The sequence below is a fragment of the Dunckerocampus dactyliophorus genome, chromosome 9 (assembly GCF_027744805.1).
Source record: "Dunckerocampus dactyliophorus isolate RoL2022-P2 chromosome 9, RoL_Ddac_1.1, whole genome shotgun sequence".
In the NCBI taxonomy this organism is placed as follows: Eukaryota; Metazoa; Chordata; class Actinopteri; order Syngnathiformes; family Syngnathidae; genus Dunckerocampus; species Dunckerocampus dactyliophorus.
The window spans coordinates 9,516,785-9,535,603 of NC_072827.1; the positions used below are offsets into that span (position 1 = coordinate 9,516,785).

Here is an 18,819-nt window from a genome sequence, read left to right on the forward strand (position 1 = left end):
TTGAAATATGAAAAAAAGTCATAACATTATGAGAAACAAAACTAAACAAAGTGGTATTTTTTGAAAAAGTAGTAATATTATGGGAATAAAGTCAAAATATTATGAATAAAAAATTGCGAAGATTATTTAAGAAGAAAGTTGAAATATTTGGAACAAAAAAAACAACAGAAAAAATGGGGAAAAAGGGAAAAAGAGTGAAGTTGATTCTAATAATAGGCTTTTTCATCTATATGACAAAGCTGAGATGCAGTTTTAAAAAATATATATATAACTTATTATATTTACAAAATGTCAAAGTGGACCTTGCACCCTTTCATTTTTCACTGTGTGGCCCTCAGTGGAAAAAAGTTTGGACACCCCTGGTTTAGGCGATCAAAGCACACAAAAAAGTCTAGAATCATTGTTCAAGGTGTTGTTTGACTGTGTTTCTTTTCAGAGGCACAGAGGTTCCCACCTGCAAGTGTGTGCGGACAAAAGACTTGCGCCCCGTGTAGTCAAAGTTGCTCTTCATGAGGAAGTAGAGCAGATGGGCGGCGTCGCTGCGGATGGAGCTCAGTTTGGAGTTACAGCACTTTAAGATCTCGTAGCAGAACGCAGCGCACATGTCAGCACGGCCTTCAAAAAACGTGCAGGGAAACTGAAAAGGCAGAAATGCCGTGAGCTGCAGGGACGGGGCTGGGGCTATGATAAAAGCACACACACACACATCATCATCTGCACCTTGTAGATGAATGTCCGCAGCGAGGTGAAGACTTGCTTGAGGGCTGTTTCGGACTGATTGATCCGCAGAAAACAGAGGTGGACTTCAAACACTTTCTTCATAAGTGGACTGTGGCCATTATCAGAGCACAGTTGGGTCTACGATCAAGAGCAAAGAAAGATGATGGAACTTCTGGGGATGAATTTTCACTATTATGAATAGACCTGACTTTGCAAGTAAGCATGTTCTCACAAGAATTGAATGAATTTCCGCCACCTTTAGGGGACTGTAAAGCACATGTGTGTAAAATTTGAGCAAGATTGGTTGAAAAACATGGCCGCCTTCGACTAAAACATCTTTGCAGGGACATGGACGGGACTTTCCAGCAAATTTCTCTTCAGTCATTGATCAGTTGTGTAATTTTACATTATTCCGCAGAAAGCACATCTCACTCACTAAAAGTTAGCAAATATTCAGAACTATGTGATAACACATGTACCACTATTCTTAGGCCCACAATTCTTACATGTTTATGTCTTTATGTTTCACTGATAACGTTATTCCGTCAAGCGTTGAGATTTCCCACTTTCTTTGCCTTTGCCCTGAAAGCACCGTCATCGCGTTTGGCCTCAAAACTTGCAGTGAGGTGAACACAAGTTAATATATGATGGTACAGTACATCCTTACTGGAATGACAACCGGCAAGCAGTGTGGATTATGTAGCTGCGGCTTGTCTAGCCTGCTAGCCTGTAGCGCTAACCTGATAACCAGGGTGAAGGCTGTACCGTCACTCCCGTTCCGTATGTTCATCCATCATCTTACATTAGCATTCATTAGTGGTGAGTAATGGACATTTTTATCACTCGCAGCTGATTCGCCATTTGCTTGTGGTCCCGCAAGGTCATCTGCATATCTTACCTTGAAACCCATGATGAAGATGCTGAGGGTGTCCAGGACGGTCAGGCACACCTCGGTGGCAATGTTGGCCTCCAGCAGAGAGTGATTTAACACGTCGGCATCCGAGTGACTGTAAGCTAAGGAGAGCAGACGGCTGTAGTGTGTTCACATGATACTCCATACACCATGTGAGTTGCACCACAGAGGTGACGTCATGAAAAAAGCTGCACTTCCCATCATGAATGTGTTTGTTATTTCACTTTGTGCAGTTAATGAACAAGCTGCATTGTTTGGACGAAAGAGTGCAAACTGGAATAAGAGCAAACATATCTGGCAAGCTGGTCATGTAAAAAGCAGGGGCGTCCAAAGTGCGGCCCAGGGGGTCATTTGCGGCTCGCGGATGTTTTTTTACTGGCCCGCTGCACATTCTATAAATAATTTAACAAGAAAACAACAGCAAAAATGGAAACATCTGCAGAGATTTGCAGAGAAGTAAAATATATTTTTAAAAAGTGGTCGAATGAGAAAAAGGTTTGATTTTACGAGAATAACGTTGTGATATTATGATGAAAAATAATGTCATTTTGGGAGCATAAAATTGAAATATTAAAGAAAAAATACATAATTTCTTAATGTTGCAACAACAAAATAAAATAGTCATTTTTTGAAAATTTTGTTGGGTAAAAAGTTATAATATTATGGGAATACATACAGCTGTAATTTTATTAAAATAAAGTCAAAATGTTAAGAGAAAAAAGCCGCAACTTTACGAGAAAAAACTTAAATTATGTAATTATGTAAAAATAAAATTTAAATATTAAAGAAAAAATACTTTTTTAAAGACACAATTAACAAAACAAAATAAAGTTGTCACTTTTGGAAAATTAGGTTGGTGAAAAAGTTATAATATTATGGGAGTAAAGTCAAACTATTATGGGAATAAAATCTTAATACTAGGAAAAGAAAATTTAGAAGACGGTTATTTAAGAAGAAATTTTAAATAGTGAAAAAAGGGGAAAAATATGGAAAAAAACAACTGTAATTTTTACAAGAATAAAGTCAAAATATTAAGAAAAAAAAGACACTATTTTATGAGAATAAATAAAAAAATAATGGAGCATATTTTTTGGAACATAATTTTAGTCCCATAAAGTTGAAATATAAAAAATGTTGTTTTTAAAGTCATAATATTATGAGAAACAAAACAAAATAAAGTTGTAATCTTTGGAAAATTAGTTTGGGGAAAAGGTTAAAATATTATGGGAGTAAAGTCAAAATATTATGGGAATAAAGTAACAATATTAGGAAAAGAAAAATTACAAGAAGATTATTTAAGAAGAAAGTTGAAATGATTGGAAAATACAAAAAACAGCAGATATGGAAAAAACAGCTGTTATTTTTACAATAATAATGTCAAAATATTAAGAAAAAAAAGTCATAACAAAAAAAAAGGTCATTTTAGCAGCATAAGTTTGAATTATTAAGGAAAAAATAAATCTCGCAATATTACGAAGAATGAAACAAAATAAAGTTGTCATTTTTGGAAAATTATGTTGGGTAAAAAATTTGAATAATATGGAAATAAAGTCAAAATATTATGAGAATAAAGTAATGCTAGGAAAAGAAAATTATTTAAGAAGAAACTATTATTTAAGAATTTATTATTTAAGAATTATTTAGGAAGAAAGTTTAAAAAAACTGCTGTAATTTTATAACAATAAACTCTTAGTATGAGGAAAAATAATATAATTTTAGTAACATCAAGTTGAAATAATAAAGAAATGTTTTTATTTCTGTGATATTATTGATTTGGATTTGGAAAATAAAAAAATATATATAGCAAAAATGGGGAAAAAAGCGAGCCTACAGTCATGGAAAAAATGATGAGACCGCCCTTGTTTCTTCAGTGTCTTGTTCATTTGAATGCCTGATACAACTAAAGGTACCTTTGTTTGGACAAATATAACAATGACAACAAAAATAGCTCATAAGAGTTAAATTTTTTGGCAGTACAATGCTATAGCTATTCATGTAAGAACTCAAGTGATTTTGGTTATTATCAAGAAAACCATGGAGGTTGCTAGATATCACCTTTTAAATTAAACTCACATGAGCTATATTTGTTGTCATCATTATATTTGTCCAAAATGTTGTACCAGGCATTAAAATGGATCAATAAAGTGAAGAAACAATGGTGGTCTAATCATTTTTTCCATGACTGTATATCACCAAGCTGAGATGCAGTTTTTTCTTGAAATATATATTACTTCTTAGCATATCTACATGTGTTGGCCCTTGAATCCTTTCATTTTTCATTGTTCGTTGAAAAAAGTTTGGACACCCGTGCATAAAAAGCAAGGTCATGTTAAAGTTAATGGCTGTGATTCAACCCAAGGAACAGAAGCTTGCTAACAGCCTGCCATCCTGATACGTCCTTACCATGCTCTACAGATATTCCAAGAATACTCGAAAGCTTTTTTACACTGAAAGCACAAAGAAACTTCAGTAAGAGACTGACTCGACACACGGCTTTTTCAACTGAAATGCAAATAAGGTCAATCTTCATGCTAGGTTTTGAAGGAGATGATGATCATGATGAAAGCAAGAGCAGGCGGGTTTTTTACTTGTGGTGTTTAAGACGCTGGGATGATACGGAAGTATACGTATAAGTATGGAAGACTTACTGTGGTTAAAAGTGTATGAGTTATCCAGGCTGCTGAGCTGCTGCAAGCGGGCATGCATCATTCCCGCCCTGTTACGGGACACGGGCAGAGTCTGAGACTTCCGCTCATGCGCTACGTGTCCTGCCCCGTCCTGGTTCCTGATGAGGAAGCAGGACAGAGATGGATGAGTGGCTGAGGAGCAGGTTAGGATGATTTTTGCACACTTGCTTCCACTTTGGAATATCGCTCGGAAATTGAAAGAAACCAAAGCGGATCTAAAGTCAGTGGAGAAATAACCTCGGAAACATAAAAGTATGGTGACGTTTTTTAAAAGTTATACGGGTCAGTGGTGGTAAGAAGTTAACGGACATGAACATCATGGCAGTACGGGGCTTTTCATGATGTCACTTAATGCAACATCCAAAAGACCTTCACCCAAACTGTTCCCACAATGTTGGAAGCGCAGAATTGTCCAAAAATGCTTCAAGGCTCTGTCCTATACTGCTGTTAACCATTCTGTCTGCCTACGTGTCATACAGTAGAAAATACACATCTTTTGGCAATGGGCGGTAGCTAGAACAGCATGCGTAACGTCCAAATACGTCTGAGAAGCACCTGCTTCACCATCAGGAGTCCCTTTAACTTCCGACCCATTCACACTCTGTTACAATACACAACAATGGGATTCTTTGCATATTTTGTGGCGTTTAAGAATAGGACAGTTACGATGATACTTTTGATTTTGAACTTTATTATATCATATATCAGAGAAATCAACTCACTTTTCTTATCTCTGCACCAAATATAGATTAAGATTTGAATATTTATATGAAAGGAGTATATTACATGGAGCCCAGACATTTCATACTGGATTTGTCATATGCAGTATGTTCATGAAATATACAGTATGTGATCTGTGATCTAGCCAATCCCTCACGGAAAGGAAAAGAACAAACGTACTACCCATTGAGGGTGTTATTAGTTGTTGTTTTTAAAAAAAAAATGTTTAATCTTTTTTTTCTTTTTTAAATTAGGCTTAAACATACATACAATTAGTTATAACATTTATTTTGGTGCTTTGTTTTTTTGTCAGATTCTTAATTTACTACCCGTTGAGATTATTACGAGACTAAAAAAAGTCCTCTCCCAACAAACTGCTTTAAAAACATAATAGATTCATAATTATTTTTTTTTAATCTTTCAATCAACTTTGGTCCTAATCAAAAATACCAAATATGTACATTTAGTTTTGAACTATTTTATCCCTTTAAATGCCCATTTCATTAAAAAGTGTCACTGTTTTATTTAGCAAAAGTCACATAAATTCATCATGAATATTCACATAAAGAGGGCTAGGGAGGGCTAGGGATAAAAAAACCCAAACATGTAATATGTAATTACAGTATGTTTATTAAATTACAACTGTGTGGAGTTTGCATGTTCTCCCCGTGCGTGCATGGGTTTTTTCCTCCCACATTCCAATTGTCCATAGGTATGAATGTGAGTGTGAACGGTTGTTTGTCTATATGTGCCCTGCGATTGGCTGGCGACCAGTCCAGGGTGTACCAAAAGTCAGCTGTGATAGGCTCCAGCGATCCTAATGAGGATAGACGGCATAGAAAATGGATGGCTGGATGGCTATATATATATTTTTTTAATCTAAGAATATGCAATTATTTTCTATTATTTTAACCCTTTCAATACTCATTTGATTAAATTGCGCCACTGGTTTTGTTTAGTAAAAATTATTTATTTGGTAAATGTAATGTAATGTAAATGTAAATCACCCTTAAATATAAATACAATTAATAATAATAATTTATTTTGCCTTTGAATATTCTCAATCATGCAGGTCATTGTGCTCTCAGGGCTTTGGATCAATCGCAACTGGACATTTTGATGCTTTGCTATTTATTTATAGTTTCAGATTCGTAACTTACTTTTCCTTTGGCACCAATCAACTATATCATTGTTTTTGTTATTTTAACCCTTTAAATTCCTAGTTGATTAAAAGGAGTCACTGTTTTTACTTAGTACACATAAAATGAGTTATTTTCCATATAATAAATGTGTGGGTTTTTTTTTAAGATCAGGCTTAATTATACATAAGATTAGTAACTAAAATTGAATTTGATGCTTTGGTGTTATTTTTTTTATTTTAAAATTATGTTTTTTTTCAGTGTCATGTTAATAATTTGATACCCTTTGAAAGAATTTGGGGACAAAAAGGTCCGCTGCCAAAAACTGACATAAAAACATAACAGATTATGATTTTTTTTAAACTTTGCATCAGCTTCAGTCCTAATCAACAATACCAAATATGTAATTACTATTATTATTATTATTATTATTGTAATAATTTTGATGCCCATTTAATTTACAACCCTTTGGAGATATTAGAGGACAAAAAAAAGTTCCATTGACTCTCATTATAACCGCACTTTTTACATTAAAGTTTTAAATTACACAAAATAATCATCCTTGTTCTAATTTCGGGGTTTCATTTGTGAGAATAATTATACAATTTGAGAATATTTTCTGTTTACAATTTTCCCATTGTAGGTTTATGCATATGACACTACAGAAATACTGCAGCAGCTATTTTCCACTTTCCCTGAAATCATTTGAAACACGTTGCGCCAGTGAAAACGTACATTTTTCATCTTGTTGTTGTCAAAAAGTTGCGTATGGCGACATCCGTGGAGGAGGACGTGCTATCCTCCTGCACAACAGCCAGTCTAAAAAGTGGGAAGATTCCAGCCGCACGCGGAACGCAGAAAACGGCAAAAAAAAAAAAAGCCAAAGCAACATACAGTATGAGAACCGCTAATCGCTATTCAACGCTGGCTGCCTGTCAACGGCTAGATACAGTAAATCTGTAAAGCAGCTGAAAACAGAGTCTAAAGTCTAAAAAAACGTACACCTTGGTTTTTCAGACGGAATCGTTAAACGGCACGGATCGGAACTATCGGAAAACTGTCGGAATTAGTTCTGCCCCACAAAAATACTGCCATGAGATTAATATTCATGATGAATGTTCAGTACACAAACTTCTGAAAACAACTTCAAACATTCTGCTGGTGCCTCGTTTCTGCAGCTGGGAAAGAGCGGTGGCGGTGGCGGCGGCGGCGGCGGCAGCATGCGGTAGCTAAGCCAGAAGTGAGACATGCGCGTCATGACGACAGAAGCAGCCACTGCAACGTCCACACAACAAGTAGGAATCATGCATGCATGATGTGGATTCCACACCCATGGCTTACCCAAGCAGGAGAGGGCAGGAGGCAGCTTTTAATTCATAGCGTTAAACTTGCCATCGTTTAGGTGAGTAGAGAAACAACGGTGGTGGGAGGGGTTAGAGACAGATAAAGAGCAAACACACAAAGACCCCGAGTAGTTAAGGTACTAGATAACAGTCATGGTTACTTTACATTTACTATACAGGTGGCCCTCGGTTACCTCGTTCCTGGTTACGAACGCACTCCCAAAAATGAATTAAAAATGTAGTCAGACTCGTCCGAGAAGTAGTTACAGAACTTCGTTATGTCTCCCAAGTGGTAGTGCGCCAACGAAAAGGAAAGCCATCACCATGGAAGTGAAAGTGACCACCATTAGCCGCTCTTTCGGTCCCAAACGCTCGACTGTGGCAACCATGATTAAAGAGAATGGTGACTGAATGCTAGTGAATGCTACAGGGGTCATGGATTCGGTGTGCTGTTACAAAAATATCTGTGAGGAGAAGATGAGGTTATCCTTCCAGACTAGCCTGGGTCGGGGGTTGCCCTCTTTTTATCACTCATTCGTGTAGTTCATCTATTTATTACTGTACTTTTTATGTCCTTCATGTGGTCGTAGACTTTTATCACAGTCCAGGAACGGAGCTTGAGGGCCACCTGTACGTGTGATGGAGTTTACTATATAATAAATACACAGCGCAACAAGTCTTTCCCAAACGTACACCACTAGACACTTGATTATAGCTGCACAACCTCATGAGACCCAATACAATATCTGCATAAGACAGGGGTGTCCAAAGTGTGGCCAGGGGGCCATTTCCTGTTTTTTAATTGGCCAGCGGCACATTCTAAAAATATTATTTAGCAAGAAAACTAAAAACAAAAACCTAACAGCAAATTTTACAAGAATAAAGTGAAAATTGTAAGACAAAAAAGTTGTATTCTAATGAGAAAATTTTACAATTTTACAAGAATAACGTCCCAATAATATGAGAAAAAATAACAATATTTTAGTAGCATATAGATTTTTTTAAAGTCATAATATTATGAGGAACAAACAAAACAAAACAAAGTTTTTTGGGAATATTTTTGGGAATTAGGTTGCAGAAAAACTTATAAAATATTATGAGAATAAAGTCCAAATATTATGGGAATAAAATGATACTTAAGAGAAGAAAATTTACAAGAAGAAAGTTGAAAGTTTTAAAAAAGCAACAGCAGAAATAATAATAAAAAAAACTGCTGTAATTTTACAAAAATAAAGTTGGAATATTAAAAAAAAAGTTGTATGCTAATGAGGAAAAAAGCCACAATTTGACAATAATAAATAAATAACAGAGTAAAAGAATATACTCATAATATTATGAGGAAAATAATGCCATTTTAGTGGCATAGGGTTAAAATACCAAAGAAAAGTTTTTTAAAAGTTGTAATATTCTGAGAAAAAAAATGTACACAGTTGAAATAGTTGGAAAATTCTTAAGGAAGCAATAGCAGAAATGCAAAAACCAGCTGTAATTTTAGAAGAATAAAGTCACAATATTAAGAGGAATATATTGTATTCTAAAGCAAAAAGAGACCTATTGTTCATACTAACAATAGGCTTTTGCTCAAAGCTGAGATACAGTTTTTTTTTTTAAATACCTGTATACATAACTTCTTAGCATATCTACATGTGTTGCTTTACTAAATATCAATATAACTTCTTAGCATATCTACATGTGTCGCTTTACTAAATATCAATAGAACTTCTTAGCATATCTACATGTGTTGCTTTACTAAATATCAATAGAACTTCTTAGCATATCTACATGTGTTGCTTTACTAAATATCAATAGAACTTCTTAGCATATCTACATGTGTTGCTTTACTAAATATCAATATAACTTCTTAGCATATCTACATGTGTTGCTTTACTAAATATCAATATAACTTCTTAGCATATCTACATGTGTTGCTTTACTAATATCAATAGAACTTCTTAGCATATCTACATGTGTTGCTTTACTAAATATCAATAGAACTTCTTAGCATATCTACATGTGTTGCTTTACTAAATATCAATAGAACTTCTTAGCATATCTACATGTGTTGCTTTACTAAATATCAATAGAACTTCTTAGCATATCTACATGTGTTGCTTTACTAAATATCAATATAACTTCTTAGCATATCTACATGTGTTGCTTTACTAAATATCAATAGAACTTCTTAGCATATCTACATGTGTTGCTTTACTAAATATCAATAGAACTTCTTAGCATATCTACATGTGTTGCTTTACTAAATATCAATATAACTTCTTAGCATATCTACATGTGTTGCTTTACTAAATATCAATATAACTTCTTAGCATATCTACATGTGTTGCTTTACTAATATCAATAGAACTTCTTAGCATATCTACATGTGTTGCTTTACTAAATATCAATAGAACTTCTTAGCATATCTACATGTGTTGCTTTACTAAATATCAATAGAACTTCTTAGCATATCTACATGTGTTGCTTTACTAAATATCAATAGAACTTCTTAGCATATCTACATGTGTCGCTTTACTAAATATCAATAGAACTTCTTAGCATATCTACATGTGTTGCTTTACTAAATATCAATAGAACTTCTTAGCATATCTACATGTGTCGCTTTACTAAATATCAATAGAACTTCTTAGCATATCTACATGTGTCGCTTTACTAAATATCAATAGAACTTCTTAGCATATCTACATGTGTTGCTTTACTAAATATCAATAGAACTTCTTAGCATATCTACATGTGTTGCTTTACTAAATATCAATAGAACTTCTTAGCATATCTACATGTGTTGCTTTACTAAATATCAATAGAACTTCTTAGCATATCTACATGTGTTGCTTTACTAAATATCAATAGAACTTCTTAGCATATCTACATGTGTTGCTTTACTAAATATCAATAGAACTTCTTAGCATATCTACATGTGTTGCTTTACTAAATATCAATAGAACTTCTTAGCATACCTACATGTGTTGCATTACAAAATATCAAAGCGGCCCTTGCATCCTTCCATTTTTTACTAAGTGGCCCTCCCTGGAAAAACGTTTGGACACCCCTGGCATAAAAACTATAGAACTTTGATGCAGTGCTTATTAAGCATAGCTAAATATCTTGTTTAACAATCACATAAAGAGGAGGAAACTTACTTTAGGGCAGTGTGGGTTTAAGTTAGATAAATAACGGCCCCAGAATCAATCAAATGTGTGAAAACAAATTATTTTTAAAGGCTGCAATTGAAGCAAAATAAACAATGTTTTGTGTGTGTGTGTCACAGCCTAAACAACATTACCTTGCGATGTATCTCTTTCCCATGTATCTGAATTGATGGAGGCACACTCTATGAGAGACAAAAAAAAGAAAATCAGTCCAAAAACCATGAACATTAGTAAGGAGGGCCAATATTGGCATAAAAATGAGAATGATTCATATCAGTATCGGTATTTCTGTCGATAATTGTGTTCCACTTGCTAGATCAGTATGTCCGCGGTTTGGAATTACTCACAAGGTTGGCCTTTGAATTGTAAATATGCAATTTGTACTGAAAGCACAGGTTAGGCACAGTTAGGGCTGTCTCAATAAAACATTTTGCTGGTTGATAATTGTGCTACAAATTATCGTTGATCATTGATTTTATCAACCAAATTTTTTTAGACCATTTTTTCATTATTTGTCATGAGAGGTGTACTTTTACATTTGAACCACTAGATGGTACTAAAGTATAGTGTTTGGTGTACCTGTGTGAGACATTAGCTTGACACAGAAGTTGGCTGTATGTTTTTGCAATGTAGCCAGCGACACGGTTTGTGAGCGCGTACCATTTTGCACTGTTTTGTTTATATTTGCAGACCAAACACCATAGTATAAGCGTTGACTGTCGGGACGAAGGGTCCGCCGCCCGAGGCACCCACATCGATATTTTTTTTTTCCTCAGTTGAGAAAAATGTCCGTCTCGGTCGTCGGTGTTCATGTGCTCACCGTGTTCGTTCTGTTTAAAACAGAAATGTTCCCACATTGTGGCTGTCGGTTGTGGCATTTGCCTCAGAAACCATCGCTTGTGCGCCTTCTTCATGTTAGCGTATGCTGCCTCGCGAAGCTAACTGCTAAACCCTCCGTACTCCGCTCACGAGTAGCCCCGCCTCCACAAAGAGGCTGAATGGCATGAGGGCCCACGCTCTCCGTTCATTCCACTATAGAACCAATGCTCACAGACGCATGCAGTGTGAACCACCGTCATCCAGCCTGTGTGGCACAGAGAGACGAACAGATGAAACACACAGATACATGCGCATTTCATTTTATCGAGGGCATTATAATTATCGACCAGTTTTTTTTTTTTTTATTGTTGCATTAATCGATTTATCCATTATCGTGACTGGCCTATAATTTCACCTATTGTACTACAATAATCCCTTGTTTATCGCGGTTAATTGCTTTCAGACACGACCGTGATAAGAGAATTTTTGCCAAGCAGAATTCTTGATTTATAAATTGAATATTTGTTTAGTTATAGCATAGAAAACATGTTTACAACCTTCTAAATATCATTAGAGCCCTCTAGACATGAAATAACACCCCTGTAGTCACCTTTACACTCCAGTTACCCACCATAAGAGACATAATAAGAGAAAATAAGACATTTAAGACATAAATAAGGCATAATATAGGCTCACATGCACACACACACCATTGTTGCCAGGTCTGCTTAGTATAAGCGACTTTGGACTTAATTTTTCGAAAGTCGCTTGCAAATTTCCTAGTTTCCTGTTGTTTTAGGTTTGTTTTCAGAGAGCAAATCGCTTGTTTCGCTTGCAAAAATGCTTAATTTCTGGAAGAAATATGTAAAAGTGTCTAAAATATAATATGTTTGGACTAATAATAGGCCAAAGTGGACCACAAAACAGCAATTATTTTGGAAATCTATATTATCTATATTATATTATTTTATAATAGAGGATGTTATTATGTTATATTGTAATATATTTTGAAAAACCATGATAGAGTGAAGTCGTGTAAGACGAAGCACTTGTTCATATACGGATACGGTTTGCATAGAAATGTGCAGCTTTCCAAATTATATTGCATTATTTAATTGGATTGTTATTTGTGATTCTTCAGTCTAATCAAGTTATTTTAGTGTGTTTATTGGCGAAATGCAGAAAGAAGTATCATGTGTTCATTCATTACAGCTGCTGACATCGGTATCGATAATGAAGTGCTGATCGGATATCGGTAAGAAAGCCAGTATCGAGCATCTCTAACATGAGACCTCAAGTCACAATGAAGTTCTGAGTTCAGCGTCTTACTCGACAAGCGTGAAGAAGTCCATGAGTTCGGCAGAAGAAGCCTTGTTCCAGTAGGTGAACAGAGCATCTGCAGATGGACATGCTTTCATTCAGTTTGCTGTGTTTAGCCTAGTCTTTGTGTTGCAGGTGAAGAAGGAAAAAGCAATGACATTGTACCTTCAGACATGCTTTTCAGCACATGTAAGAAGCACATGAGGAAGCTCTTGATCTCAGTCTGCTCCAGTTTATCGCATCGAAGCAGCGAGCTGCTGAGTGACGAGGCAGCCTGGTACGGGGACAAACATCTCAGACATGACTGACTTTTATAAAAATGTTTGATTGTTGGCGTGGTGAGTTCAAATATGAGTTTTTTTCTGAGACACTAATGCCTCAAAGACACAGTGCATGGATAGTTTCATTGACTAGACCAGCAATGATATGAATGTGTACTTAATAAAAGTTCATTTGTTTTTTTTCAAGACACTGAATTGATGTAACGGAATTATTTGCATTTTAATTTTGTTAACTGATTTTTTTTTTTATTATGCTGAAAATTTCATTGAATAAAAATGTGTAAGCAAAATTTTTAAAATTATTTTAGAAATAAAAAATATATATGATATAATAAAATATGATAAATACTATTTAATACAATTTTAAATAAATAATCAAATTCAATTTGTTGTTTCAAAACTCACAGATACGCTTAACTAGTAACTGCTTGTGTCTCAGAGCTATCAAATCAGTTGTGCAGCGTGAAGTCACCTGATTCAAGTCGTACAAAACTGGAAGTGTATCTGTAGGTTTTGAAACATCAACATTGATTTGCACAGAATGTGTTTACACGGAATTGTTATCAACTGGATATAAAAACATTGTGTTTTAACAAACTGAATTTTTTAAAATTGTATTTTAATAAATCTAATTTTTTAAACACCATACTTTCAAAGAGTGAATTTTTAAACGCTATATTTTAACAAACAAAAATTTTAAATAATTGAATTGTAATAAGCTGATTTTAAAAAAACACATATTTTAATAAACTAAATTTTTTAAACATTGTATTTTAATAAACAGATTTTTTTTAACACTGTATTTTAACAAACTGATTTTTTAAACACTATATTTACATTACCTGAATTTTTAAACATTGTATTTTAACAAAGTAAATTTTTAAACACTGTATTTTAGCAAAAACATTTTTTTAAACACAGACATTTTGCTTATGATTTTTTATTAAATTAAGTTTCCAAATTAATTTGATGTAAAAACAAAATAAATCAGTTCCCAAAATTAAAACGCCACAAATTTAGTTATATAAATTCCATCCATCCATCCATCCATTTTCTATGCCGCTTCTCCTCATTGAGGTTGCGGGGGGGTATTCCAAGAACCTATCCCAGCTGACTTCGGGCGAAAGGCGGGGTACACCCTGGACTGGTCGCCAGCCAATCGCAGGTTACATAAATTCAGTGTCTGAATTCTAAAAACATTTTATTCTAAAAATAATTTTTAAAAAATCCCAAATGAACTTTCACAGTACCTTATCTAAAGAGTTGCCCTTTTCTGTGTTGCGCTCAGAAAGACTGTTGCCAGAATCCGTGCTGATGAGAGACCCCCGGGAGTCTGCATGCCGCACAGAATTAATGATGGGTGTAGAAGATGTGTGAGGGGAGGCTGCAAGAAAGAGATTGTTATTATTATTAGAATAAAAAAATAAGTGTATTGCGTTTCCCCAGTTTCCACCATCACCCTTTGGTCCTCTCACCGGTGCCAGAGATGACTCCAAAAACATCTTTGTGCAAGCTTGTGTCCAAAAAAGTGCTGGATCTGGGTGGGGTCATCAAAGCATTGGTGAGGAGGGAATCTTCTCTTCCATTCTGATTTTAGCAGCCACAAAACAAAATAAACGACATTAATCTTCTTGCAAGGCAAATCCCCTCACAAACAGCAATGTTTTGTGGAATTTGTGGACGCGGATTTGAGACCCGACCAAGGGGACTTTTATTTTTGAGAGTATAGTGCCTGCCACTTCAACATAACATTATATAACAACAATTACATATTTGCTATTATTTATTCAACACATGTATTTACTATTATTATATGATTATTATTAGTATTACTATTATTTCTATTATTATTAAATTAAAATTATTTTTTAATTATATATATTTCATATATAATATAAAATATTTCATTCATTCATTCATTCATATTATTTCATACATAATAATATTATGCACTATAAATATTATACATAGCACATCAATTATTAATATTATGTATTTAAAAATAAAAATACAATTATTGGATATCCATTTCCAGTGGGAAAATTTTGCCTTTTTTCATCAAAACTTTTGGAACAAATAAATCGTGAAAACTGAGGTTCCACTGTAGGTGGATTTGTGTAATGTTGATGAAGTAATGTGTAGTAGAATCATTATTTTTTCTATATTATAAAATAATAAATATATATATTTAGTAATTACTTATTTATTTGTTACTGTATTCATGTAATTATTTAGTATTTAATATTTTATATTTATTGATTATTATGTTATTTATTTTTAAAAATATATATAATTATATCCAGCATATCCCCGCGACTGTAATGATGACATGTGGTATAGAAAATAGATAGATGGATATATAATTAGAATTATAACAAAAATGTAAAAAAAAAAACAAAAAACAATTGGATTTGCATTATTTTCTATGAGAAAATAGCCTGTTTTCGTCAAAACTAATTAATGTCGAAAACCGAGGTTTCACTGTACTGTAGGTGGATGTGTGTAATGTTTATGAAGTAATGTGTTGATCCAAAGGATGCCACTAGGTGTCTCCCTTACATTGTGACAGTAGTTCATGGTGAAGGGGGTGACTTCCTTCACATTCAGCCTGTTGACGTTTTCTTGAAGCAAACCAAACAGGGGCAAGTAGAGCGTTGCCAACCTTGCTTGCTGACTCTGGAAAAACAAACAAACAAACAAACAAACAATAACCCTTCAGCAGCATGTCTCCAACATCATCTGACTCTGAGGTCAACTAAAGGGAATGGTGGTGGGACGCACTTTTGAAGTGTAGCGGTCATCAAAGGTGTGCTTTATCATCAGGTTCTTCAGCACCTGGATGGCGATCTGTCGAATCTCCCTGAACTCCTGCAGAGCTGCGTTGACCTCCCGTAGAAGCAGCCCAACCAGGAAGTGGTTTTTACAGAAGTCATCTGTCAGCGAGTAGTCCAGCTGGAGGTCTGAGGGGAAGAGGTAGATGCATATTAGACGGAAAAAAACATAAAACTACCAAAACATGGAAGTGTAATATTCATAATCTGAATCATATCTCCCACAGTGAAACCAGAAGCAAAGAAGAAAGAATGAAAATAAAACCTTGGCAGATAAGCAATGCAATTATTTGTTTTTAGTGGTGTAGAACTACAGTGAATCATGATTCAGCATTCACAGCCCTCTCAAATTTGCCAATTCCTACCAAAATAGGCTGTTTTTTCTGCAGATCCCATTCACCAATTTGGTAATAATTTATAAATAGGTGCTAATGTACAAATGTACAGCATACATGTAGCACTGTTAGAAAGCCCACCATTTTTACATGTATATGTCTTTATGTTTCACTGGAAATGTTTTTCGTCAAGCGTTGAGATTTCGCACTTTGTTCGCCGGCCCTTGAACCTTGCACCATATTTGTGTGTTTGGTTACATTAGTGCTAGCTTAGACAGCCAATCTGGCCTCAAAACTTACAGTGAGGTGAATACAAGTTAATAAGCCCTCAGGGCATTGAACCGATCGCAACTGGGCTGTTCAGGTTGACATGGAAGACGTTTCATCTCTCATCCGAGCAGCATGCTCAGTGACTAGGTAGAACAGCTCTAGCCTGAAAAACTGGTGTGAGATCCAATGTATTTATCCTCAAATAAGGAGGCATGTCGCTCTTTTGTGGTGTGAAATCACGGTCCTTACGATACAATAGAGTGGGGCCTCCGCCCGCCAATGATGGTCGTCCGTTGAGATGTAATCATGGTCATGGACATGCCTAAAACCAAGGTAGCTGTACCTTGTTTATTTGCTAGAGGCTAAATGATGGAATCTTTTAAGATGGAATGAAAGGACAGCATTGTATGTGGGAGAAAGGCGGTGCCGCAGACCTCTCCCTCTATTCTTCTAAGACAACCTGGACAGTCCAGTTGCAATTGAGTCAGTGCCCTGATACAATGACCTGGATGAATGAGAATATTCACAGGCAACGTTAATAAGTCATTACTAGAATTCTAACAGGCAAGCAGTGTGGCTCGTGCAGATGCGGCTTCTCTAGCCTGCTAGCCTCTAGGGCTAACCTAGGCTAACAGAGGGTTTGGAGGGGGGGGGGGGGGGGGGGGGGGGGGGGGGGGGGGGGGGGGGGGGGAGCAAGCCATGTGTGAAAAACAGACATTTTTATGGCCGAATCCATGACTCATTTTTTGGCATTGACTGGAGGTCCCGGATCCCCTGTGAAAAGTGGGGATTCATACTGACGGCTCTTTATCATGCTTCACCCTTTTAATGTCGCTAAATATGACAGCAAAACAGCTTTCAGCACTACAGTAGCAGTGCACTTCTACCGAACCAATTAATGACATGATCGTTTTAAATGAAAGCATTTTCAACATTGACCATCACACTGGGCGTTATTATCTTTGGTAAAGCAGAACGTTGGATGTCATTAGACCAGAGCTGTCAAACTCATTTTTACTGCGGGCTACATCGCGGTTCTGGTCGCCCTCACAGGGCCGTCTGCAACTGTGGAACCCTATTCCCTTATGATATTATTACACATTTGATTGTTTACTTGTATTATGTATTTACTTAGTTGAAATCAGTCAAGGTGCCAAGCAGAAATTCGAGTATGCAAGTATTGTATACCGGTAATTCATTTTAAATGGGCTTTAACAACATAAAAATAAGAAACTCCAATTGCATGCAGAACAAAATTGCTATCAAAATTGACAGAAAACCATTACATTTAGCAAGAAAGACATGTCTTTTGGAATTAAAAAAATATATTTATAATATAATATAAATATATCAAGCGATTAAAAAATAAAGAGTAACAAAAACACTTTTTAAAAAGTGTTATTTTGACATGTTTGACATATTTTCTGGCTTTTGCGGGCCACATAAAATGATATGGCCGGCTGAATCTGGCCTCCAGGTCTTGCGTTTGACACCCGTGCATTAGACAGTTTTGGTGTATCAAGCGCAATTAAGCAAATCTGTTTCTTTTCCAACTAAAACTCATTCAATCGCAATGCGTAAGAGAAGCGAGGTTAAATGAGATTAGATTGGGGAGGATTTCCATTGTTGGATTGAGCTGCTATTCTTCATTAAAAGTGATTGTTGTGGACAAACAGGCAAAATCACACAAATATGAAACCATTTACTGCCATCCCATAAAAATGTTATTATAGGTGTAGCTCTTAAAGTACTACGATAGATTGTGCAAATCAGAAAAATATGCCGGTGCAATATTTATATCACGTCAGTGACAGATCACAAAAGAAAACATGACTGAAGGCATTTTAGCATTGAATTGTGTTGGAACTGATCGCTTATTTGGCTGAATTCATTAAAATGACAACTCAGGAGATTCAATTCAGATTTTTTTTTGCTGATGTGTTTTAAGTGTCCTAACATGCAAGCAGCAAACCTTCCACCTACCTACTGGAGTATCGTATGACTCCACTGTATCATAAGGAGACAATAAAGATACATGACAAAAGAAACCAGGACAAACAGGAAGGTAAAGTCAGCGATTGCAACAACAAACAAAAATTGGCGATAGAAGTCTGTTTGGACCTTGATCGTCGCCCACTCACCTTGAAACCTCAGGATCCTCCCCCTTCCAAAAGGCATGGGCAGGTTTAGAGGGACGTAGTGCTCGTGGTTGCACACGACACGCAGGAACTCAAACTTGAACTCGAAGAGTGTCTGTGTAGAAACAACAGCACACTA

At 35.5% G+C, this 18,819-nt stretch overlaps 1 protein-coding gene across 4 annotated transcripts in view; it reads right to left on the minus strand.

Annotated features, from left to right (window-relative positions):
- Positions 1-18,819, minus strand: part of zmp:0000001200 (dedicator of cytokinesis protein 9) — a 145,450-nt gene that overhangs the window by 21,620 nt on the left and 105,011 nt on the right. For 3 of the 4 annotated variants that reach the window (XM_054788039.1, XM_054788038.1, XM_054788040.1), the window contains exons 30-41: positions 18,684-18,795; positions 15,888-16,066; positions 15,666-15,782; positions 14,582-14,693; positions 14,357-14,490; positions 12,991-13,099; positions 12,835-12,901; positions 10,821-10,868; positions 4,282-4,418; positions 1,619-1,734; positions 721-858; positions 455-637 (exon numbers count right to left, since the gene is read on the minus strand). In XM_054788039.1, coding sequence (XP_054644014.1) covers positions 455-637; positions 721-858; positions 1,619-1,734; positions 4,282-4,418; positions 10,821-10,868; positions 12,835-12,901; positions 12,991-13,099; positions 14,357-14,490; positions 14,582-14,693; positions 15,666-15,782; positions 15,888-16,066; positions 18,684-18,795 — 1,452 coding nt within the window. The remainder of the gene's footprint in view (positions 1-454; positions 638-720; positions 859-1,618; positions 1,735-4,281; positions 4,419-10,820; positions 10,869-12,834; positions 12,902-12,990; positions 13,100-14,356; positions 14,491-14,581; positions 14,694-15,665; positions 15,783-15,887; positions 16,067-18,683; positions 18,796-18,819) is intronic. The other variant, XM_054788041.1, reaches the window with a different exon arrangement.